This window comes from Hippichthys cyanospilos, chromosome 18 (assembly GCF_059441005.1).
Source record: "Hippichthys cyanospilos isolate Australia breed blue-spotted pipefish chromosome 18, RoL_Hcya_1.0, whole genome shotgun sequence".
Taxonomy (NCBI): domain Eukaryota; kingdom Metazoa; phylum Chordata; class Actinopteri; order Syngnathiformes; family Syngnathidae; genus Hippichthys; species Hippichthys cyanospilos.
Genome location: NC_142386.1, coordinates 8,638,373 through 8,664,263, shown reverse-complemented (window position 1 = coordinate 8,664,263; position 25,891 = coordinate 8,638,373). Strand labels below are relative to the sequence as shown.

Genomic DNA, 25,891 nt, shown 5'->3' with positions numbered 1-25,891 from the left:
TGCTGGGGTGTATACGATGACTCTACAGCCAGTTACTTATTAGTCCAAGGACAAATGTGATATATGAGAAACACCTCGGTGGCGGCGCTCCGGCCTCCCTTTTGAGCCCAAATAAAGACGCGCACTCTTTGGCTACACCAAGCTTTGTCCAATTATCAAGGCAGACGGTGTTTGATCACTTGTCAGCGCATTTTACCACATCCAGCCACCTAGGCTCTAACGTTACATGTTATGTGATCGTCTTCGTCTCTCTGTGCTCCTGCACAGCGTTTGCAGATGTCATACGTTCACATGCAAGCACACGCATGTGCGCCTCTAGCAAAAAGACTCCTATCTTTGATGTCACTCTCGTATGACTCGACAAAGGCATAATTATTGAAATTGTTCGTAGGTGTGCTATGGGTACATCAATTATGTATTTTCAGTAATCAGGCTGCTTTCCATATAAAAGTGAGCTAAGGTGCCAACTTTGGCAGCAGCTGATGATGTACTGTGCTTGACGATGAAAGCTCGTAAGCAAGCCAGTTTTGCGAGGTGGAGTCACTTGTTAAATAAGCAATCCAGAGCATAGATTAATGTGCGTGCATGTCTGACTAGTTACTGTGCATGTCCTACATACACAATAGAACCACGGTGCATTTAAAGAATATTTGCTGATGTGCAGAAAAGTGGCAGGCCTGAGGCCTTTACGCCACTGACAAGGCTTGTTCTCTTACTCGCTCAAAAAAGTGATTTATTGCAAAAAAAGTGTCACGACAATTGGTCAACATACTTTGTAGCATTGTAACTTATGAGTTGATTTCATCCTGTTCATTTCACACATATGTCCAATCTTGGATAAATGCCATGTATTTGTATCAACTTTGTAAAAAAAAAAAAAAAAAAAAAAAAAACACCACCATTTTTTTATCATAAAAATTGTGCACTTTATTTAGAGAAAATCATGACATTTTTCCCCTCAGAAGGGAAGTCACATCAATTGTTTACTATCATGATACGTTCTGTGTGGCTTCAGTATTCTAAACAAGGTATTGCGATTAATATTGCTTTTGCTAACTTAAGCGCAAATTCCACCAGATTTTATCCTCTTTGGCAATGACAATTTTTGCATTTGCTGTCAATTGAAAATGACATCACAGTCAATCACGGCTAAGCTGTTTTCTAAGTCTAGACATATCACGTTCGCTCGTCACCTGAGCCCTGTCATGCCATTTTCAGTCGACAGCATTTGGCAATACGACTATGAAATAAATACATAAATAAAACAAGTGGATTTCTCTGCTCAATCATCTTCCATAAACAAAATATCAATCAGAATGCCCTGTTTATACTAGGGGGGTACATAGAAAAAATGTTCTAAAGAAAGTTCTTTAGTTCCCATATAGTAATGTGGTTGTGATTTATTATGCAATTATTTCTTTTAAGGTCCTCCTCTTCATGTATTTTTGAACAAACACAAGCGATAATCTGTATTACAGTAAACAAGACCAGATTTGTGAAGTTCAATTTGGTCTTGCAGAATAGGTTTACGCTAAAATGAAGACAATTGATTCAAATGAAAGACCTGAATTGGAGTTATTAATTTGCTGAAGAGCTTGTTTGACTTGCAGACTTTTAAGCGTTCACCTTGACATTGCAAAATTTTACCTAAAAGTGCCATGAATTTAAGTCAGTAAATCTTAAATAACCTACAATGCATTGTAGGTATATTAGGAATATTAGAAATTCCGAATTGTTTGGCTCGAAACTGGGGTAACTGCATAAAACCCATACAGGCATGGGGAAAACATGCAAACTCCACACAGTAAAACCGGAGTCGGAATCAAGGTGGTACCAGCTAATCAGTGTTCCACCTGCTGCCTGTTTTTTGAGATGATGTAAATACATGCACATATGCATGAGCTATGTACACAGACTATTATTGAAAAACAATAACATTGAAAGTAATTCTTTTATAAAGTGTGGTATTTGTGTGTTGGGTGTGGGCCTTTAGTGGGTGTGGTCTAGCATGGCAACAGGAGCTAGAGTTCAACGAACAGTTGACAGTGGCTCTTCTTGCCCACATTGCAAGAGCATAACAGAAGCTTAATTGCTCCTTTTTTCCACTCCAATTAATCAGTGGTGTACCTGAAGCTTACTCATACCTCAAATTTTGGCTCGCAAGACAAAGCAAAAAAAAAAAGAAAAAAAAAGCGAAGTGTCCATTGTTGACACTGCAATTTATCAAGTGAGTGTGGGAGTGAGTCACTCAAACTCTTTAAATGACAGTGCATTCACTTTTCAGTGCAATTGTTCTCTTTTTTTTTTTTTTTTTTTCCGAAGATGAACTGCCAGTAATTGAGCGGTGGAACCTGATGATCTTCCTCCCTCCTTCACTGGCTGGCAGCAGATGAACTAGAAAGCCCTGTTGCCGATTATTGGCAAATGAAAAAAGAACATCCCCAGGCCTAAGCAAAGAGGAAAATATTATTGACTTCTCTCCACAGCTACTATTTATTTTGCTCTTTTTCTGTCCGTGTATTTGTTTTTAAAGCTGTTAGTTTCTTGCCTCAGAATATTTTTGTAACAGCCTTTGATTGAACTGGAAAGGAATGCCTTTAATCGTGGCTACAAAAGAGCCAAGGGACATGTCCCCGTCAGTTTGCAACAGATCTAGACAGATGAGGAGGAGGCGGAATGGAGGAGTGAGCATTGTTAACAGTCTGTGGGGAACTGTTTGCGTGCCCTGTGGTTTCTTGTCTCTGTGAAATGGAGACTTGATGATTTGGTTTCCCAGGCCCCTTCTTCTCAAGGCCACACAAAAACCCGGTGAAGATGTTTCGCTATGTCCTGATGCCGTTTGTACCCTGATGGCAGTGCTGGATGGCACCTAACGTGGCACACGGCGAGTGATTGTAGCCATCTGATTCGACGTGGTGAAAGCTTGTCTGAAATAGAAGATAATGCTCCCTCTTGTCAAAACACATTCACACTCCCTTCAAAAATCCAGATGGAACTTCAAGGCAGCTGCTACAGCTCTTGAACGCTAGTCATTCCTGTCACTCGGATTTTTCTCTCCACTTAAAAAGAAAAATGCCCATGACGAAACAGACGAATTATGTATTTATTTATGTTTTGGGTTGAATTCTGAATATTACGTTTTTAGGGGTATTTCGCAGCAGAAATTTCACTGCGCTTTGGTTTGATCTACAGTAGATTAGGAAAGAACATCACTGGAATTAATTGTACTGTATCTCTGAAGTGTCGGGGGTCGACTAAATCGGGTGTGTGGAGTTTAGAAATGGTTTGATTTAAAAAATCCACCTTGAAACACAGCCGAACCAAGTTTGCGTCACCATTTTCTACATGGAACTATGCAGTGTTCCAATGACAGCAAAGGGACAGCACACATTTAGAGACTGTCTTGACATACAGCCCCATTGCTTGTCTTGGTCCCCCATCTAGTGACCAAATGACGTATGCTATTTGTGTGCTTAAAACAGTTAGTTAAAAACAATCTTAGCGCATGAATCTTCCCAAAATGAAGGAAAGAACTTCCCAAAATGCACGAGGGCTCTATTACCTGAAATTATAACCTCTCACTGTAAACATCTTATAGTGGTGTTTTTAGGTGTTCAAATTGGACATATCCAGTCTGCACCTCAAGAAGAAGAAAAAGAACAGGAAGTCATAAACCTTACGCAAGTTTACGGATGGAATATTGCCAAAGAATTGTCTGAAAGTGACTCAGAACACTATTACTGTACATGTTTAATGTCCATATAACATTATGTAAGTGTGAACTAAATGGTATATAGTGGTTGTTGACGTTAAATGTAATCGCTAGCATGTCAATGCTAATTTGCAATTGTTAATCAATCGGCATTAGGCAAATTTCTAGGCTTTCAACTAGTTAGTATGCACAAATGTGGTTGCTGTATAAAAAAATACATGCACAGAAGATAATAAAAGAGTTATAGCCACTCACTTTGACACACGTTCAACCTTAGTAGGTTATTAAAACAAAAACAAATCATCTCTCAACCTTAACAGAATAGGCTTGGATAGTCAATTAAAAAAGATTTAGAAGTGGAGGCAATTTAGATGAAGAGAGCTATAAGTTTTAAAAAGCACTGTAATGTTTGACTCAAACATTTTTCTTTTAAATCTCCCATTGAGCTAATACTTAACAAGAGTGGAGGTCATGCCATCATTAAACCTTCTTGTAAAAATGTCTTCCCTTTTGATTGTTAGGGGGCAAGTTAAACTGTAAGCCTTTAATTCAATCCTTGTAAATGCCGGGCCGTTTGAAGCAGCTGGCAGAACACTATGCAGGCCAGGCCAGGGGTTGCTGCATTACTTCCTGAAGCGGGCATTGGTTGTATTGTGGGGGGCTGGGAGGGGGGGTGGAATCTCCCTGCCTCTTCTGTAGTTTAGGTTTATGCTTTTGTTTTTTTTGTTTTAATGATTTCCGGTTTTAATGATTGTCGTAATCCATTGCTATATTCCACATCTATCATGTTTCTATCTCTTATCTCCCCATTTGCGCTCCTTTTTTCAAGTCTGTTGTTTTCCCTGCCCTCTGACAGACAAGCACCAGCCCTTTGCAGAACATTACATCAAATCCCCCTCCACTGGGGTGCCAGCTGTTGATGTCACCCTTGTGGTGGGGGTGGAGGGGGGTAAATTAAGGGATTTCCGCTGGGTAAGCTGAGGGAGAGCCCCGTAGCCACATGAAGAGGCCTACTGGGGTATGACCATGCCACGATGGGTCAGCGCACGGCCCGGGAGGGTGGGACCACCTTGCTGCGGTGCTTTGATCTGTGAACGCAATTGACACCACCATGCCTGCTTCACCTCAGATCTAAATACGAACTGCTATAGGCTTCAGCACACAGTTCCATTTTTTTTTCTTCTCATTTCCTTCATTTCCCGTTTTTCTTGTTTTGTTTTATTTCTTTCACCAGTACAAGATTGTAAACTGTACCTTTGCCTCTTTTTGTGTGCAGTACCACCCTCTATCACTGTGCAACACAAGCGAAGATGAACGGCAAGACAGTGATTTCATCACCATTGTCAAACTGGAGCAGAGAGTTCCCCGCTGTCTGCCGCTGCTCGATAAGGTAGAAATCAAACGCACACAAGCCATCTGGATCGCTTTCGCAAACCTTCAAAGACTTGTTTCTAGGGATGCGCCGAAATGAAAATGGTTGGCCAAAACTGAAAACGGAAAACGAGAACTTTCTTCCCACATTTCCATTCAACTTGGAACACCAACACATGTGATGTCTTGCACAGGTCTTATTCCTCTTAAATGTTTTAACACCCTTTTAAAGGGAACTACTTTAAAAGTGCTCCAGTTTTGTTTTTCTTTTTTTGGTGATAAACATGATAATTAGATATAACAAAGGCATGTATATGTTTTACATGGATTAATTGACAAACCAATTACTAGAATGGAAGACAGAAGTTATTTGATTAGGTATTGTAAACGACATTTTTTGTAATTAAGTAAAATATCAAAGTAGTTTCACCCCCATCGTTCTTCTTGACACATGTCAGGTTTCATAGATTGTTAGAAAACTCACTGTTTAGACGTTGGCAGTATTGACTGACTTCTTTTTCTCTTAGAGTAAAATATCCGACTGGGTTTGAATGCACCACATGCACTGCATCCCTTGTTAGCGCTAACGCCTGAGACTTGTGCTGTATCACACCAAATCAGCATAATTGACAAGCGGTTTCTTATTATCATTAATCAGCGAATGTATATGATATTTTATTTTAATGGCGGTGGGTTGATATTGGTAGAGATGAGATGTGATGGCCATAAAAATCGAGTTGCAAGGACTGTAGCTAGCCACTCCACTAACACGGCTACAAAGGCTAATTTCAGAATAGAAGATTTCCTTGGCTCTTGTGTTGTCGTCAATTCATTATTTGGTGTATTATTTTGGAGTCGGCCTTCACAACACGCCTATGGCATGCGATGCGTCGTTGACCGAAGTAGGTCTTTTTCGGCTCGTCCGTAGCACCAGCAAAGAAACGCTTTACAGCAGTTGCGGACCAAGCTTTTTTCTTCTTGTGTGCGTGTGAAATTCAGACGGTAATTCTTTTTCTGACATATTGCTTTTGTATTAAGTATCTTCCTTTTTGGGGTGGGGTTAGCTTTTTCGGTCGAAAATTCAATGCTACTTATTTCCTTTTCCGACGTGGTCCAACCGGTCAATGCTATCATCTTAATCTTTCCGCCGCCCATAAAGGAAACATGGGAACGATTTGTTCGAGGATGGTGATGGCTTTTGCAAAGGGGAGTGGGCTTAGATCAGAGCCACTGCGGAACAAGTGGCAGCGAGCCCTGGCTGCGAATCCGAGACTTTCAGAGCCAGCTGTCACTCGTCCTATCTCAGCCCATCAGAACCAGAGCAGTGAGCCATAGTTGCTTCCCTCTAATATGAGAGCAGCCAGAACTTATAGATAGATTCCGCCCACAATGGTTTAGATGTATGTGCGAGGGGACCTGGATCTCCCTTGTGTTTAAGTATTCTTCCATACACACACTAACTTAAAAGTAGTGTGATGTAAAACTGTTGCTATTTTCCTCCTTTTTCAAGTGGTGGCAAATTAGCAGGCAGGAGTATAGTTAGCGGACTGCCTTTTTTAGCTTGTGTTTTCTTTTCCCCTAATTTAAAGCCATGTTGAAGAGCTGGCCGCCATGGCGATGATGTCGAGACATTCCCACACATTTGCTCGCCGCTTTCGTCGTCCTTCTGTTTGCTCTCTCAGTGGGAAACGAAGCCAGTGGGAGATGTCACTCAAGGCTTAATGCAGAAATGGTTTTGATTAAAGCCTTAATGGCATCGCTGAGTAGTCCCATGAAGAAAACACAGGCTTCGGGACAAAAGGTTGTTGCTTCCGAGCGCTTCCTCCCTCCCGCCTTTGAAATCAAGGGGAGGGAATGGAGGGGGGGTGCACTTGTTGTTGTTGTTGTTGTTGTGGTCTGTAAAATATGTGTTCCAATATAAGCTCCACTCTAGCCACCTGCATCCTTGCTTCCGCACTTTTAGTCTTGGCCTCCTTTTTTTCTTCTTCTTCTTCTTCTTCTTTGAGGGAATTCATCATGCCGCTGCTGGTTAGTTTGCTGTCTTTTGAAAAGGATGAGTCAGATGGTTTGGATGTGTGGTTCTTTGAATGAGACTTGTTTACGGTTTAGTCTGACTGTAACCCACCCCACTGATCTATAGATACTCTGATGCCGGCAGAGGGTTCATTTTGCACCGCATGCACTAAAAATAGAACTGGAAGCAAAATAACGTGAGCCTGCCAACTTTTATGATTATACTTTGTCTCCTTTTTTTTGTTTTTTGTTTGTAGCACACTATCCTTAGCGACACAGCGAGGCCAGAACTAACATTGATGCTCACAGGCTTTCTTATAGTAGAGTATCTGCTACTTGTTTGTCTCAATGATACACTTGGGCTCGTTTGCGCATCTGCAGCGATTCAAAACGAGAGACTGTCCGAATAAAGACTGACCGACTTAAATATCGGCCCAAAATTATGACATTTGCCTATTATGTAAATGTTTTGCCTTTATGTACTGTCACTATTTGCAGAGATTGTACACAAGCAATTTAAGCAAGGAACAATCGTTTGGGATGTAAAGATCACTTTTTTCTGCACCTGAGTCTGAATCACTTGATTTTTGAGGATCTGTCGGTACAGAGTCTCAATTCGATACCTCAGCAGTGTATTAAGGACAGAAAAAAGTTTCCAAATAGTCTTTTGTTTGTTTGTTTGTTTGTTTTATCATTTTCTGTTTTGGGCTATGTTGACATGTTGTGTATAGTACACATAAATGAGTTTTTATATTTTTTTTTGGGGGGGGCAATAGTTCTGCAGTTTTCTAGCCCTTAAAAAAAATTATATATATATATATATATATATTTTTTTTTTTTTTCTCTCTTAATTTTTAAAAGCATTGATTAGGTGAGCAATGCAAGGAAGTTGTGCAAAACATTGCCGTCCGCCACGACTTTACATAAAACTTACCATATGCTTAAAACAATAAATGAAATGCATAGTGAAACATAAAAAAAAAACATACAATTCCCAGAGAATAGGTGCATTGTTAATTATAATTTCACAATTAATAGGCCAATTAATCAGTATTGATCTGTATCGCTTTTTTTCTCCCTAAAGTTGGCATGAGCCTCAAATCCATCTCGGTTGGGGCTCTATTGAAAACACAAATCTGACTTTGTACAGTCCATCTGGTCGGAATAGGTTATGTGTTATTTTTGGCCTTCAGATGTTGCCCTCTCCTGGTGCACATATACCCAGGCATTGACTGATTTTGCAGTTTCCAGAAAAAGTTCATGTTAGAATAATATAATATACACTGACCGCCCACATCTTTCAGTACACCTGCACATGCATGTCGAATCAGGTCCAATTCGAGAGCGAAATCAAAACGTGTGCTTTTACAAGGATCAACCATTCCAGCTGTCCCGTTTGCACAGAAACCGATATGAGTGTTACTACCTCCGTAGCTAATCAGCACAACATTCTGGAATGCCTTTCTATTTCAACATTGGCGCGGCATTCCTGGTCAAAAGTAACAAGAGACGAAGCTGGGTGACGGTTCAATTTGGGTAGGGAAAAATAAAACCAGGGTCACACAGACAAGTAGAGCTCCTTGCTGTTTGTTTGGTGTACCCTTAACCAATAAAAATGTTTAGGCAGGACGAAAGTGGTAGGTTTAGTGGTTCGTATGGTCCACTTCTTTGAAACCAGTGTCAACTCTTATTTTCAAATTTCATTTTGCATGTGACTAGCATGTGGTCTACCATCCCTGCTATGACCCTGAAAAAGAGAAAGCGTTTTGAAAATTCTTGTCGTGTCGTCCAATAATTACTTCCACTTCTTTCCAATATTGACATTTTAACACACAATGTCCTGTAGACACTATAGCATAACATGTTTTTTGATAAATGTTTTTCAATCATTGTTTTTGTGGTTGTGTTTCGATCGGGTCACTTTTTAACAGCAAACAGACTCAGTTTGAGGAGGTTTGTTTAAAGCAGACCTTCTGAAATAGTGGGGCGGGGCCGGATGACTTCAGGGAAAAGGCTTTGTTTTTGCTATGTGTAGTGTAATCGCAATAAAATAAGTATTGGCATTTTTCCAAGGCACTTTGATGCACTTTTTTGGGGGGGGGGTTGTTTTTTTTTTTTTTTTTGCTGTTTTAAACCAACCTGTGTGTGACCCGTATAAACGCCGTAAGAAATGTTTGTTGAAAGTTGTATTCTTTTTTTCTTTTGTTAATGATAAAAAAGATACAGTTCTAGGAATACTTGAAATAATCCCATTTATAGTGGACGTGGCGAATGGACGTGTGCCAAAGATTTTTGTTTTCATAGGGTGGGGCTTTGCAAAATACAGTATAATTGAGAAGTAGTGGATTAAATGGATGATTTACTTTTCAGCAGTAAAAAAATAATATTTGTTTAAAATAAATTTGATGAGTTCATTATTTTTCATGTATGATTTAGATCCCTTTAAAATGTTTTCTGCCACTTGCTGTCGACAGAAAGTGACATCGTATGTGCTCGTGGTCCAGGTAACAGCCAATGATGGCTTGGCGGCAGATATTTTCAATTGACTTGTTTTTAAAGTAGACTTACCCGGCTTGGTCGACTAATTTATTCATGTGCCTGGTTCCAAATCATTTGGTTGCTTAAAGCATTGAATCACCGAAACTCAAGCAACCAAACCACTAGATTACCCAAGCATCAGACTTTATTGGAGTTGATCTGTTATTGGCTTTTTTTTTTTTTTTAGTACATTAAGGCCTTGAAAGAGTTCTCAAAGCAACACATGACTCACTGAGCAAAGACATTGCAGCGGTGCCAAGAGGCCGAGTCTAAACTCCACACAAGGCTTACTGTACTTTGCTCTGAATAAATGCTGTAATCTACAAAGTTCAAAGCGTTGTTTTATGCATGGGAAGTTTCACTGACTTTTCATTCATGCACAAAACCATTTCCATCACAAAGAAGCCGTCGTTTTTTTTTTTTTTTTTGGTGAGAACGGCCCTCACACTGATGTAGTGTTTGGCCCATGTCTGAACCTGTTGACTCTTTTAGAAAGCCTCGCTTATTGATTCTATTCCTCTCGGATGAAAAGGGCTTTGCCACGATTGTGTCGTAATCCTGTTGTCGTCAACTCGGCTTTTCCTGTGCATGTACGCGGATCTTTGTGCGTTATTTGATCACGTTTCCTGAAGACCACTATCCAAATGTTTCAAACGCTTGAAGAAATGTGGTCATTTTGTACTCAGCTGTAAACTCTGCCAATAGTTTACAGACAAGAGAAGTCGAACGTACCAAAAAGAAATCGAATGATGGCAATCAAGTTCCGATCCAATTCTAATTTGGAAAAGCAGAGATAGCAAACCTATGTCAACATTTGCATCGCAAGCCGACATTTGTGGGGATTTTTTTTTCCTCACCTTCAAGCTCCAACTGCTGTTTATATGAAGAACGCATCTATTTGAGAAGAGTGGTTTTAACAAATAATTGTGCAAGGACACACCTGCTTTAATAGCAGACAAGTGCTTTGGCAAAGTCACGATAGTAAGACAAGAGGTATTTCTCTGTGGTAATAAGCAACCCTCATATTATTTTATTCGCCTTAACCATCGCGTTGATTAAAATATGAGCTGAAATATGATGTCTGTTCCAGTTTCCACTTGTTGCACTGCCGTAAAGCCATACTAACGTGGTTTTTGTTTTGTTTGGAGGCTGGCAATGTTTCCTTATTCCTGGGGGGGGGCTTTGCAAAAAATAATTGAGAAGCACTTCTTTTGAGACCAATAATATGCGATGAGTGTTTTGATTTACATTTTGGGCCTGAATTGTGCAGATTGTGTCGTAAGATCTCCTTTGGTGGTCAGCCGGCGAACAAGTGGTTCCAATGACAGGAAGCGGCAGAAAACAAGGGAAGCCTGAAGAAGAATGACCCTCATGACAATGTTTTTGTCTCCTCGTTTCTCATTATCTGCAGGGGGTGCTTCTGACCTTAGTCTATTCCTGCCTGCTGTTTTGCAGTTAAGAGCTGGAATAGCCACAGCGGTAGCAGGAACTTTTGAACACAGGCAACATCTGGAAAAGGCAGGAGTCGTTTTGAAAGTTTGAGGGCAAATCTTAAAAGCAGCAGGTACACAAAGATTGAGATCTGGGTTTACGTTCATTTCCTTCTCATAAAATGTTTTCTTTGCTTGTCTGTGCCAGATTTTTTTTTTTTTTTTTTTACAATAGCGACTTGTCCACCTTCCTTGATTTAATTCTCCACTAAATTTTAAAACACTTCAAATCATTGCATAGACTGCGAGTCTCTGCTTAAAAGTTAGGGATCTCTTCAAGATTTAAAAAAAAAAAAAAACACTCTTCAAGTTTCCTTTCTTCCTGTTTCCCCGAGGGCCAAATTCTCAGTGCTCCTTGACTCTGCTTTGATCATTTCATCTCAAACGCACAAGCTTCATAATCATGTAAAAGTAGCTCAGGGCACATCTCTCGCCATTCCTCACAAATGTCTTTTTTTTTTTCTCTTGTTTAATGGTTCAAAGCCTGCAGATTCCCTGTTTGTGCTTGCTTGACCCTCATGCCACAGTCTTTTCCCTCCCATTTCCTCTGTTACTAAAGTTAGGCATTGTCTTAAGTCCATCATATCAATGAGAAGATAATGTGGTCTAATGGTTTCCTTCTTTTCATATTGCTTGACATCAACACCCGCTGTCGATTTTTAGGGAACGTTGGTACTTTCCTTTTACTCACTTTTCTTTTATGATGATACTAGCAGACAAACCACAGGAGTTGTTTTCATCCAGCCAGATCCATCTTAATCTTCTGTTTCCTTTTCTCATTCCTAAACAGGCACCACAAGACCAACATGCCAGCAAAGAGACTTTTTCACTGTATTTGAATCTTCGGCTTTTCTTTTCAAACACCAACAATAGAAATCAAAATCGGATGACAACTAATGTCTGTATAAACCAGCAGACGTGTGTACGGATAAAATCGCAACATGAAACATGCATGTGTGACATTCCTCCACACACCCAAGGACAAAATATTTTCAATCTTTAATTAACCTGCTATGCATCTTTTTGGAATGGGAAAATAAGATTCCCTGCCAAAGCAAAGGCCAACCACCAGCACTGAATGATAAACCTTCATAAATTTACCTTATACATTAGCGTGAATTTGTTAGACTTCATCATTCATCACAAAATGAAAGAAGATGTAGTCAACAATGCAAAATACGTAAATGTGTCTCATAATATTTAAGATTTCTGTGTGATGATTAAAGTATGTAGCGCTCGCTAGCTAGCAGGCAACTGAAGCTATGAATCCATGTCTTTTTTGATTTTGTGTTTTTCTCTCAGGTTCATCTTTTCACAGTAAATTTATAACTATGTTAATACAAAAATAAAAACAAGACCGATTTATTCATCCACATAATATCTTGCTGTTGTACCTCAACCAAAACAATGTGTTTATTGCCTGTGTATTTCTGTTCAATGAGGCATTCTCCTAATCGTCAATTTAACCAAATCAACCTCATTTGCTCGGAAAAGTGTTTAGGCGGTCATGATAAAAACACAAAGTTTTTGTGAAACTGTTGCCTTGAAAGTGATGAGCGTCTAAACATGCACAAAGTCTCATGCAACTTTGTACGCACATCATATGACTGTTGACTTCCCACAATACTCCAATAAAATTGTGTATTGCGTGAAGTCAACAGTCAAACAGATGTTTGGATTGAATTCACAGACAGTTGTTGGGACATCTCGTCAAGTATCTGCTATGTTTGAAATCCAAGGACAACCGAGCCAAGAGATTAGGCTTTTGCCCTCACCCAAACATGAGAATTACAACACAAATTCAAGGGGCAAAAAAAAAAAAAATGTTAAGGTTGACTTCTTTGCTGGCCTAGGGGTGTCCCAACTTTCTCCAAGGGCCACAAATAGAAAACTCAAAAGATGAAAGGGTGTTTTTTTAACTTAATTAATCAAGCATACCATCAGCCGTGAATTAATTGATCACATATTATTACATATTGTTTTTAAAGGCAAAAAAAACATTCTCTAAGTAGCATTGTTCAGGATTTTAAAAGACTTTATAGTGGTCAGAGATCATTTTCTGAATCCCATCTCCGCATTTACAAGAAAAACAGTTGTCGTTTATTAAGTCATCACTTGTCGATAATTAATTTGATGTAATAAGATTAATGTTCACAATTTGAACCATGATATTGTCATGTTCTGACATAGTGGTATGCGGAGATAGACTCAAGATGTCCCAAGATGCAGGAAGGCAGACAGATGGGGAGTACTTGAATAAATATTAATTTAATGTAAAGAGGAATAGAACAACAAAAACAAGGTCGAAGAACAAACCAAACCAAAATCACAACTAAACTTTGTACCCCAAAAGACAACAAGAAGCAGGACCGACTATCAGACACATAGACGCGTGGATACGTAGACTGCGGAGACTGTATGACAATAACCTGACAACCTTCTGAAAGCAAACTGGGAACTAAATACACTCAACACTAACAAGGAAACACGAAACAGACGGACGGGAACAATAAGCAGGGGAAGCTGATCGGTCGACACGAGGAAGGTAAAATACCGCAATCACACAAATAAAGACAGAAACGGGGACAGGAATGTGACACATAACCCAAAACCCCGCAGATAGAAAACAACAACAACAAAAAAACACCAACCTACACCAAACAACAGAACATGAGCATAAAATGAAGGAATCTGCTTTTTATATTTAAAAACAAAAAAAAGACTTGTTATTTATTATAATTGCTATTTGGGATTGGGTCAATAGAATTCTTGAATTCTTTGAATTTTTTCATTTTTCTTCTTTCGCAGCCTAAGTCAGTTTAAGCCAGTATTTTCGAAATTACCATAGAAAATAACTTAAAAATAAACTGACACAATTCTTTTGTAAAATTAGCATTTTCACCATATGGTCCCCTCCTATTGGCCCACACACATACAGAAAAGCTCTGCAGTAAAAAAAAAACAAATTAATAAATAATAAAATCATTAGTGGCACATTTTTAGAACATTTTGCAGGCCCCTTAAAGATAGACGGTTGGCCACAAATGGCCCCCCAGCCTTAGTATGACCACCAATGAGAGTCGAGTAACCTGCGTTTTGTTGAAGTCACCAGCTGGTTTGGAGACTAAATAGCCATAGCTGAACAATGTGACAAATGCTTTAAGTTCCCCCCCTCTAAGGGAAAGTGCATTCCTCCGCTTGACACTATTTCTAAAAGAAGTTCCATGTTGCATTCTGCAGTCACATGTTGTTTTGGCAAGTTCTGGGGAAATCAAGTGCGACCTTAAATCGGACAGCTGAGATGAGCAGGTGAGAGATCGATTGGTTTGGAGAACACCTTTCCATCTAACGAGCTGAGTTGCGTGACGAATCGATTTTTGAATTTTAGACTATGAACTCAAATGGAGGCTTGCCTGTAAACTGTGTTGCCATGGCTGCCATCATTTGGCATCCTCGGTCCTGTTAAACAGCACATAAGCCACCTGTCATTTAACGTCTCTAAATAGAACGATCGCATGCGCAGCCGAAGCGACTGAATCGCAGGTTTTCAGGCTTAGGGTGTCAGAGCACCGGGAAACTGCAGGCCAAAAGGCCTCGCGGGTCAACACTGAACAGATGTCACTTGGACCTGCAGCATTGTTGTCGTTAGCTCGGTTCAGCGCTGTCATCGCTCTTATCAACGAGGTGCGAGTGATTCACAGAGGGCCTGCCCTCAACGCCGCTCTCTCCCCAGTCATCCGACACCTTGAATAAATGGAAAATTCTCTGGCCTAAAGGTGCGCACAGCACGCCAGCAGCAAGACACGCCCCATCGGTGGCACCTCTCATCCTCGCGTCTTGCCGTCGATTGGTTTCCCTCCCATTTTTGGCATGAGCTAAATATTTTCTCCTCGCTGATGCTAAATGATGTGCTCTTTGCTAGCAGCGATATGGTTTCTCACTTTTCTGTTCACTTCTCTTTTTCTCCACCCTCGTTGAAACGGCACATACCGTAGCTTCCATAATGTCCTTGGAGTCTTGTTGAGCTTGTCGTCACCATTACCACAAAACTTTTATACACAAACAGTGAGATGTCTACAGTGCCGCACAGTGGGAAGTATCTCTCTAAAATAGAAGGACTTGGAATGTCACCTGCATGAGTGTATGCGTGGATTGCCAAGTACCTTGTAACATTTTTTTTTCAAAAATACATCTGTACTTATAATTTTGTTTAAATGTCTATACATATATTTACTTAAAAATTATCGGGCAAAAAAAAAAATGGATAGAATTGAACAAGTAAAATTATTTTTGTACATTTCCAAATATTTGGATGCTTTAAATCCATTGCCCTCACATTTTACATAGGTATGTGATATCCTGCAGAAAATCTTAATCAAATACAGTACTGAGATTCCGTTTTTTTTTTTTTTTTAAATGAAGAATTATAAACCCCAAAAAACAAATGACAATTTTTTTTTCATGCACGCCATTTTTCTTTAACTTTATTGTAAACCGTGCTAAGCAGCCCACAATTTTGCTCTTTCGAGACATTTGATTTTAGACAAATCCCTCCCATAAATGTTGGCTTTTGAGGCAAATTTGTCAGTGGAAAAAGCAAATTTGAGTCACGATTTTTTGTTCAAATGTGCTCAGTATGAACGGCAACTTTGTCAGATTGTCAGTATCTAAGTTTGCAGAGTGCTGCTAGCTAGTAGCTAATTTAAGCTAGAGTATTGTAACAAAATATAACCTTTTGTGAACAGCCTGACCTCAGTAGAAAACCATGTCTGAGTGACATTGTAGTTATTTTATCCAAAGTAGCACGGCAGTATAATTTACAAGGAACAATGATGCACACGAACAACACACTGTAAGTACTTTAATGTACTGTACTATATAAAGTATTCATCATCTCATCATCACTCAGAATGCAGACTTTGCTTTCGTACTTGGGCGGCACATCCCTCATGCGTTACTTCAAAGGGAGTGCGCAAGGGTCAGGATTTCATCAGGCTGTCGTCGCCACTGGCCACAGAGGTCTCGAGAAAATGAGACGCTAAAAATAGAGAGCTGCATAATAGACCTAAACAGAGACAGAATCCAGATGATACCACCAAAAATTGGACCGTCATAAGATGCTCCTTTTACTGGGAAGAAAACATGTTAAGTTCCATCAACTGTAGTTTTTTTTGTGTGTCTATTTTTGCCCATTTTTGTATCTCACTTTTGGCAACTCTAAAGCACATTCAAACAAGTGTGGTGCCCTCTGACCCTGTAGTTCAAGATGTGCTATTGCGTTGTCTTTCTAAGGATCTTGGCATGACATTATTACTGCAGTCATTATCATCATCTTTTGATCATCTCAGTCTTTCTAAAAGTAAGTCAGCGAAACAGCTTTACACATGAAATCACACCCAGTCTTACGTGTTAAGAGCAAGAAGAGATCAAGAGGTAATAAAATCTTTTCATCATGAACCCCCTTTAAGTTACAAGATGACCAAATAGTCAATGGAAGCTACTGAACGAGACCAATGGTAATGCTTCTTTCGCCTGTTGTGACTTAGAGCAAAAAGGCAGGTGTTTTTTGTTATATTATTGTGATTTGGAGAGCTGGCTTTAAATTGCTTCTCTGGAGCCACAATCAACATGCTAGCCAAGACATTCCTTTCATAATGACAAAGGCAAATGTCTTCTTTTGAAGAAGAGGAAGAGAAGCGAGTTATCGACTTCTCTCAGTATTCTAAGCTTTCCCAATTCTTGCACTAGCTCCCTGAACGCAACACAATGAGGAAAAGTCGATAGGTGATATACATTTAAAGAGATCTTTTGGAAATCTGTTTTTATATTGCTTGGCACAAGTAAAGAGCTTGTAGTCAACAAAGCAAGTCAACAATTTGTGGGTTTTGACAAAGCTTGTCTAAAAGTTAAAACAATACAACTTCAAGCCATTTAGGAACGTCCAGGTGTTGTTGATCGTAGCAGCAGCATATGGACAGCGTTTTGAGAAATAGATAACTACATTTCCCATGAGGATTAGCGCATAGCATCGCAAAAACCTGAGCTCCGGCCACCTGAATTTGGGCGGAATTACAAATGTGTTTCCAGTGACTGTGTGATCGAATCTAATTGTGTCTAAACAATATCATGCTATGTTATGGTTTTTTTTGTATTTTATTTTATTTTTTTGCGTGTCTGGTTGTGTCATGTGGAAATTTCACATAGATAACATTAGTGTCATCATCAGGGTTTGAGCTACTTAAACCTCCACTGGGAACACAACTAGACAAAATATTAAGCATAGTGGAGTGAAAGAAACAGATTCTTACTTCCAAGGTGTGTAGAAGAAGCCGTTCAAGTGTTTTTTTGTTCTGCTTGCTTTTTTGTTAATTGTTCAGGTTGACAGAACTATCAATTTGCCAACTACGCAGCAAGCCAACAGCAACACATGCATGAATTCTAGAAAACAAGTTGCGCAAGTTGTAACCACAGAGCATTATATTTAATGAGTTATTTAATAGTTTCATTTGTGAAAATACTTTGATGGTTGCTTGCATTATTGCTTCTCTGTGTGCCGTGACCTTCTCATAAGCGGCTATTCTTCCTCCAAGATGGAGAATAATTGAAATTTATTCCTTGACTGACCACTTCGTGTTGATGAAGTTGGTCTATAAACAGCAAAGGTTTAAAAAAAAACGATATATATATATATATATATATATATATATATATATATATATATATATATATATATATATATATATATATATATATATATATATATATATATATTCTGCCTGGTTTACGCATTTCCATAACAGTACAGTAAAAAGTTAATTTATGTCTATAAACCACAATTTTCTACTTGCCGTCGCGTGAAAATTACACTACCTGTGATCAAGCCTTTGGTAACGACCAATCATGGCTCACGTAATGGTCATCTGACATTCATAAGCTGACTCACGATTGTTTGTTACTTGAGCTTTCAGCATGTAGTCATTTTCAGTCGACATTACTATTATGTGTAAAAATAATTGTATAATCAAATTAACTCATTCAACTCCAAAGATGTAATTTTACGTTTTTAGGAGTCCAGGTATTCAGTCCTAGGTATTTATATATATTTTTTCAAATATTTTGAGCTAAAAGACTGTCTAAAAACGGCTAGCGCTAAAAGTTTTGAAATCTTCGACTATTAAAATGACAAATGAATTAATTCAATGTATTGCTGAGCCCTAGATGACCTTATTAGGAACTCTTTTTAGGTTTGGCTAACTTGATCATTTTTGTCAAATATACATCGTTTAGAAGAACGAAACATAAAGAGGAAGATAAGACAATTGCTTTCTGCCAAAGTTAATTCGATCGCATTGTTTTGAAAACCACGTGTGAAATAAAAGACTTGGGATAAATCGTTCCCACAGCACAGTTGTTTTGATTTATCTTTAAGTCATGTGCCGGTAGCTGTTCATGTCTCCGACCGTTGGCTGACTGTAGCGGTTGACGGGCTAGAATATCTTTACTCCCGCTCATGGTTCCACTTTGCTTAGAAAGGAAAGCCGAGAAGTTGATTCAGTCAAGTGCGGGGTTGCCGATCCGGTCCATCTTTCTCTTCTAGGTCAAGTTGGCCATGTCACGATTCCCCGTTGACAGGAAAGTTTGTTGTCACTTTCCTCTCCACTTTCACATCTTCCCCCTCCCATTGTTTCCCATTGTTGTCACCCACATTCCCATGTACACCTAATTCTCTCTCCGCCCTCCCGTCTTTAATCGACCAGTCTGGCACATCCCAGTTCTCATTGTGCGCGCTGAGCCGCCGGCCGTCTCTAAGGTCTGCAATAGAATGTTGTTTTTATACGGCAGCAAGTGGAGGCATGCGGAGCCTCTTTTGAACTGCTTGACAAACAGATCGAGGTTATTCATGGTGCCTTTATGAGATTAAGTGAAAAATTCCCATAAAAAAGACAGACACACCTTCTTGTTTGCTGTCTTTTTTTTCCTTTATTTTGTATTGCTCACCAGCTCAGTTTTGGGCAAGTTCCCAGTGCTACTCGGCGGAAAGCGTACAGTTTAGTGTTACCAATACTTCCCTCCTCAGGCAGCGAATCAAGCATCCAAACCAATGCAATGCAGACAAAGTGCCGCTCCTTTTCAGTACGAACCTGTTCGAGTGTGACTCAGGCAGGAAAGTGCAAAGCATTCTAACTCACCGATTCTGACTTTTACTGAGGTATTCGTAGACGATTGCATACCTATGTGTGCCCTGTGAAAATTTGTTTGCCTCTGATAGGCTGGCAGGTAACGGGTGCCCCTCCCTCCACCAAGGCGTATGCCCCCACTAGTGTGAGCACAGTTTTGTATATATATAAAATACACCGATGGATGGATAGGTAGATAGATAGATAATCTGCCTCCTACTGCATGCATAAAAAACAACATCTTGCACTAAAATTTTGCACTGCCCTACATGATATTCTTCACTACATTATTAGCACCATTGTCTCTGTTTGTTGTTTCGTGCTATTGATTGATTTATTGCTATTTATTGCAATGTATTTATTGTTTGATTAGGGAATGTAGTCTGCTGCACGGGAAGTGAACAGAATAAGAATTTCATTGTGGTACAACTATACATATGACAATAAATCTCTTGAATCTTGGATGGATGGATGGATGGATGGATGGATGGATGGATGGATGGATGGATGGATGGATGGATGGATGGATGGATGGATGGATGGATGGATGGATGGATGGATAGATAGATAGATAGATAGATAGATAGATAGATAGATAGATAGATAGATAGATAGATAGATAGATAGATAGATAGATAGATAGATAGATATTACCTGCTATCAGATGAAATAAAAAAATCACTGGTATCGCCCATATCTACTGTAGAGCCTTACCTATCAACAGTTATGTGATTCTTTTTTTTTTCCTCCCCCTATGTAACCACCAGTATGCCGTGGCGAGTATCACAATATCCCTGTTATTTTTCATACTTGGAATAGCAAGAAAGTGCATCAAAATGGATCTTTCAAAAGGTTGTTTGGATAGTGATGAGACTTTACTTGTGTTGGCGCTTTAAAAGGAGACATTCATTCAAGAACCATTCACTAAAAAAGCCTTACAAAAGACTGGCTCTTATGATTTAAATTTGTTTTAAAATGTTAGTGTTTTACTCAAAATAAACACCAGGATCAGCGATACATTGCAATATGTATCATATTATAGGTGCTTAAGTGATGGGACATTTAATATTGCCTTCCTCTGTAATACTGTAAGTAGTAAGAACATTAGACAAGTTGGAAATTGTAACAAAAGTTGCTTCATTTTGTCATATGGAAAAGTCTAAACAAATACACATTCAATATCATCTTAACCCACTTGCAGTATTTTGTCAAATCCTTTTATCTCTACATCAAAGGTATGTTACATCAAAGGGAAAGCATTGACATTATGGAGCTGAAATCTCACCCAGGTGGTACCATCCTGTCAAAGTACGAAATGGCTCGACTACTCAGGTATCACGCTTCCAGGAGTGTGCCACCCCCTTGGCTAAAATACTGCAAGATATGTATATGCGATATAATTCGGAATAAGGATATACAGTTTTCGTTGCAGTTGCGCAAGGCAAGCTTGAATATAGAGTACATCTTCCGAGCTTTGTTGTTGTCATGCTGCGTGTTTACAGACAGCGTGTGTCACTGTGCTCGGTGTGTGTGTTTGATCTGGAGAAAGACATGGCTTACTGGATGGCCTATTCCAAGAATGAATTCCTGGAAGCTTACAAGAGCTGTTGAATGAGATGGAGTGCTCAGGGCAGGAATGGCAGGCGGGAGTCGAGGGAGGCAGCTCACCAATGTAGGAGGGGTGTCAGGCTCTCACTTACAGGCCTGATTAAATAACAGGATGCTTTGTGAAAACAAGGATATTATCTGCATATTATCTGTCAGGAAAGGCTCTCTAATTGGATTCTCTGACTCATGGTGATGCCGAAGGCAGAGAAAGGTTAAGGCAAAAGACGGCCTTCTGTCTGTGCAAAATAAGTACAAAAGATTCAGACCCTTTTTCACTCGTTTTACTTGAAACAAAACAATAAAAGAATCCTGTAATTAAATCCCTGAGAGTGAATGGATTGACTATGTAAAGACGTACAAATATGTCTTTGAGTCTTCGGGATTTGAGATCGAGTACCCGTTATTTTCAGATCCTCCTTGAATCTGTTCTTTGGAAAATAAATAAATAACTACTGGATATTTGCACTGTACCTGGAATTGAATGTCGAGATCATTGGTTCTCAAATGGGGGTACTTGAAGGAACTCCAGGAGGTACTCTAAGTAAAACAAACAAAAAAAATACTTTAATAATAATTATTGAATTAATTCAAAGTGTCAGGAAAATATAAGATCATAAACGAATGTTATGTGTAGTGGGTTATTCAATTTCATCAGTTTAAAATCACAGATTCTCCCCCATACTAGATTGGTTCAACCCAACATGTCACGAGCCACTTGTTGTTGTTGATTTTTTTTTTTTTTGTGGACAAATATTTATTAATAATTAAGTTATTTCAGATCTCTTCTATGATCCAAAAGAGGACACATTATGTTGATTTTCTTTTTGCAGATCAATACAAATGAAATTTGAAAGGTTCTAAAGTTTTTAGTTGTTTAAAAGGTCCTAAATCAGACACGTTTGTTTGTGATAAAGTGCCAGCTATTTTCAGATCCTTCTTGAACCTTGTATGAAAAATAAATAAACAAGTACTTGGGTTTTAATGTCTAGACTATGTAAAGACGTATAAATACGTCTTTGGGATCGAATGAGTTCAGGGCCTGTGTCTCCATCCTCAAAGAACAAATTCCCCGACCTAAATAGCTCGCTCGAGTGCGTGATGAATAATAGAGATTCCGTTGTGGTCTCAAGCATTTTGTTATGAGAGAATGGAGAAGGGGGAAAAAAAAGGCAACCAAAGGTGGAATTTGGAATGTTTTTAATCCTTGCATGATAAAAGCTTATCCCATCTCTCTGCCTGACATGTAACCCAGGTGGTTAACTAAATTATACATGTTACAGTCAAACGCCACCGTAATTAAAGTATATCCAGTATTTTGCAGCCCTGAAGAATTCTAGGCATATTTCATGTTTAGACAGCTTTTTTTTTAATTACAGTAGCCCCTCAGAACTCCCGGAGTTCAACTTCAACTTGTTCAGATTTTAGATGTTGGGTGTCGCAGATCTCGTTCGGTCTGAGCGCGTGCGCTTGCGCGTGTATTTGAGTCATGCCTCTCGGGCCCATCGTCACATTTTGCTGGCATCGACATCAGTCCCATCTGCGCCACACGCTGCCGGCACCTTCCGCCCGCCTCTTTCATGTTTCCGAGATGTGTTTCGCAAGCGATTGCATGTCAGGTGGCATTTGGCTGTCTCCTGTCACCTTTGCTATGCATTTCAAATCCCCGTCACGCCGCGACCCCCTCGAGAGAGGGCGAGCGGAGAGAGCGAGAGCTTTGGTCCGGGCCTGAATGAGTTCAAACAAGAAGATCGGGTGAATCATCCCGACACACTTTGAGTTCCTTTTTTCATGACGGCCTGTCTCGGAATAACGCGTTCATGAATGGGAAGTAGAAGTAGGAGGAGAACGTGATTCAGACCCACCCCTCGGGCTTAATACTTTACCTGAGAGCGTAGAATGGGCTCACCTGCCCCGACATGCCACACGGGCCCTCCCCCTCACGTTCGAACCCCGTCCACCACCCTACCTTTTCCAGTGGCCCCACATCAAAGCAAAGTAATAGATACGTAGAAAGGCCGCACCTTTCCCTCCTTCATCCAATTCAACTGCCACTCAGTCACTTGCTCGCACATAACACACAGACAGAATAATTAGTCGTGCACTTACACTTGTTGTCACACTTAACGTAATTAGAAGATGCAATCCATTTCCCAAAATGTCTAATTTAATGTATTTTATTGTTGAGGCCCGAAGCTATTGCATATTTTGGTGTTTGGATATTCGACTAAAGATGTTATTCAATAATCAAGTGGACAAAAGGTGTTTTTACCTGGTTAAAGAACAGTAAATACACAAAATAAACCTTTCACTAAACTCATTCGCTCCCAAAGAAATTATTACATTTTTTAAGAGCCCAAACATTCAATCGTTTATTCATGCTCTCTTCTTATTTCAGACATTTGGCTAAAAGAGGGTCAGAAAATGGCCGGTACTAAATGAATTATGAAGTATGAAAGGTGGATATCAGTTTGAGCAACGTAGTACTCGAGTAATCTATTACTTTGGATAATTTAGTCCTGAAGTAACTGATTACTTTTGTTTATTAAGTACCAAAATAATGAAATACTTTAAGTATTGAAGTCCCAAAAATCAAATACTTAAGTACGTAAAGTAATCAATAATACTAGGTCATCTGGTACTAAAGTAAGAAATGTCTTTCGGCTCTGAAAGAACAAGAAAATACATCTTTGGTATTGATTCAGGTAGTATTAAACAACAAACTTTTTTTTACATAATACATTTAGTTACATAAAACATTTAGGTTCCATTCAGATTGTAAAGCAATAAATGTTTTTTTCATTATTTAGACAAATTAACAGGTGAGATTATGGGACAAATTGAAATGAGAACCATCGTAGCGCTATGCTGGCTTAAAAAGCACATCTCAGTAAGCCTGATTTGTTGAAAATTTATTTAAGAACTACAAATGCATTAGGCAATCAGCATCAAGGGCAGTATTTTTTTCCCTTTTAGACTATTTTGAAAAGTAGAGACGAAGATCCAGCGCTTACTGGATACCTGCTGCTAGCAGCTAGCTGTTAGCTACTAGCCGCTGACAACCTTGATGTGTTATGCAAGAACATCTTAATTAAATTTTAAACCTTTCTTTCAATTGATTCTTTCATTGGTTTTTATCTAATAGTTTTTTTTTCTATCTGAAAAATAAGTTGACACCTCCACTGCCACCCCTTAAAAATTGTTTTTTTGTTTGTTTTTTTTTTAAATCAAATCATTGTATTTTCAATTACCAGTAATTTAAACGGCCAAAATGCATGACATATCTTGGTGCGGTGAATGACGAGCTTGGTCACAGAATAAATTCATTTCTTAGGTCAAGGTACCACTGTCTTTATTGCCAAAGTCAAAAAGTATGACTACAAGAAACATACTGTAAATATTACCTTAACCATGTATGATATCATCAGAAAACTCAAAAACATGTTTTGGAATTTTCGATGATGCCCATTTAAGGAAATCGGTCACCTAGAGAAACATACGCTTCCATCATATAACACACTGTAAAAACAGTGGTATTCATAATTTGGATAAAATCATAATGCCTCCAATTGAAAGATCTAACAGGATATTTCAGATTTGACATCTGCTTTTGTGTCCAAAGAATTTATTAGTTTCAAGAAGTATTTTTAATAGGCCGAATGTCATTCTTGGAGGAGCGATTGTTCATGGAATAAAAAAGCTTAAGTTCTCCTATGACGAAACCAGATTGTTATTTTAATGGTGGAAATAATGTGAAAAGGATGCCTGCAATGGGCAGTTGTTGAAGTGAACCGCGCAATAGCGTTTTGTAGTTTGAAATCTCTGAGGAAAAGTAAATTGAAGGAATTATTTACTGTCAATTAGTAATAATTTTGTGTACTTAGTTGGTAAGTGTATCTAATGCTAGCTTGTTTCAGTTCTTGCGAGGTGTGAACATAACAAATTTAGGTGCAGCATACGCCTAACAAAACTCAAGATTCAAGACTTTTTATTGCCATATGTATAGTAATACCACACGAGGAAATTCTTATTCTGTTCACTTCCCCAAGCAGACTTTATTCCATAATCGAGCAAATAATAAGTTAGGCAAAAAAAAAAAAACACCAGAATGTTAGTACTAAGTTTTGCTCTCTGGCTTTGGTTTCACATGTTTGCAGTAAGTACTGCCCGATAGCAGCGCATCTTCTTTTCAACACTCTTTTTACTGAATTTTTGTGGCTAGCATAATAGTTCATATAAATGACAAGTTATCATTAAATGCCATTTTTGCTGTACTTCAAATTCACCTGTCACTTTTTTTTTTTTTTAAGGCAAACGACATCCTGCGTACATACTTGTGACCAATAAGCCAAAGGAGCATCGTCATGTGGTTATGATGATGCATTTCGGTACGCTTGGAATTTTTACTGTGTGAACGCAAACCGGGTCGGGTGCACAGCCTGTATTTAGAAACCCATCAACCGATTCTGAGAAAGCAAATTACAGGTGTGAAAGCTTAGCCTTAAGTTGACAAAGGTGCTTTGCTATGGTGTGGAATCACCAACATGCTTTGTATTTTTTTTTTTTTTTTAAGTTTTCAGAACACTCTCTGTTGACCAGAAACACATGTACAGTCCTTGTTTTAAACCAATACTAACATAAATTGGAACATAACATAACAACATAATAGGATAACATTAGCTGCCAAGGTAACGTCAACAAACGGCATGCTAGCTATCCTGGAGAGTAGCTGATGTCATAAACTTGAGTTTGAAGCTTACGTTACAGCTATGAAAATAATTTACTCACCTTTGCCCTTCCTGGCAGCCCATGTTGATTCATTTGTTTTTAAACCACAAGTGGGAATCTTTGGCTGTCTCGCGATTCGATTTGATTCCGATTTTCGGGTCGATGAGTCATTCTTCTTTATCTTTCAACTTTTACAGATGATAGAAATCCCACATTGTTTAGATATTTGCAGTTATTAACATTTAATGCATAGATGG

General features: G+C 39.0%; 1 protein-coding gene across 1 annotated transcript in view; it reads left to right on the top strand.

Moving 5' to 3' along the window:
* rnf43 (ring finger protein 43) overlaps positions 1 to 25,891 on the top strand; it is a 90,188-nt gene that overhangs the window by 46,924 nt on the left and 17,373 nt on the right. The window contains exon 2 of the mRNA XM_088439976.1: positions 4,989 to 5,102. Within this exon, the coding sequence (XP_088296102.1) occupies positions 4,989 to 5,102 (114 nt within the window). The remainder of the gene's footprint in view (positions 1 to 4,988; positions 5,103 to 25,891) is intronic.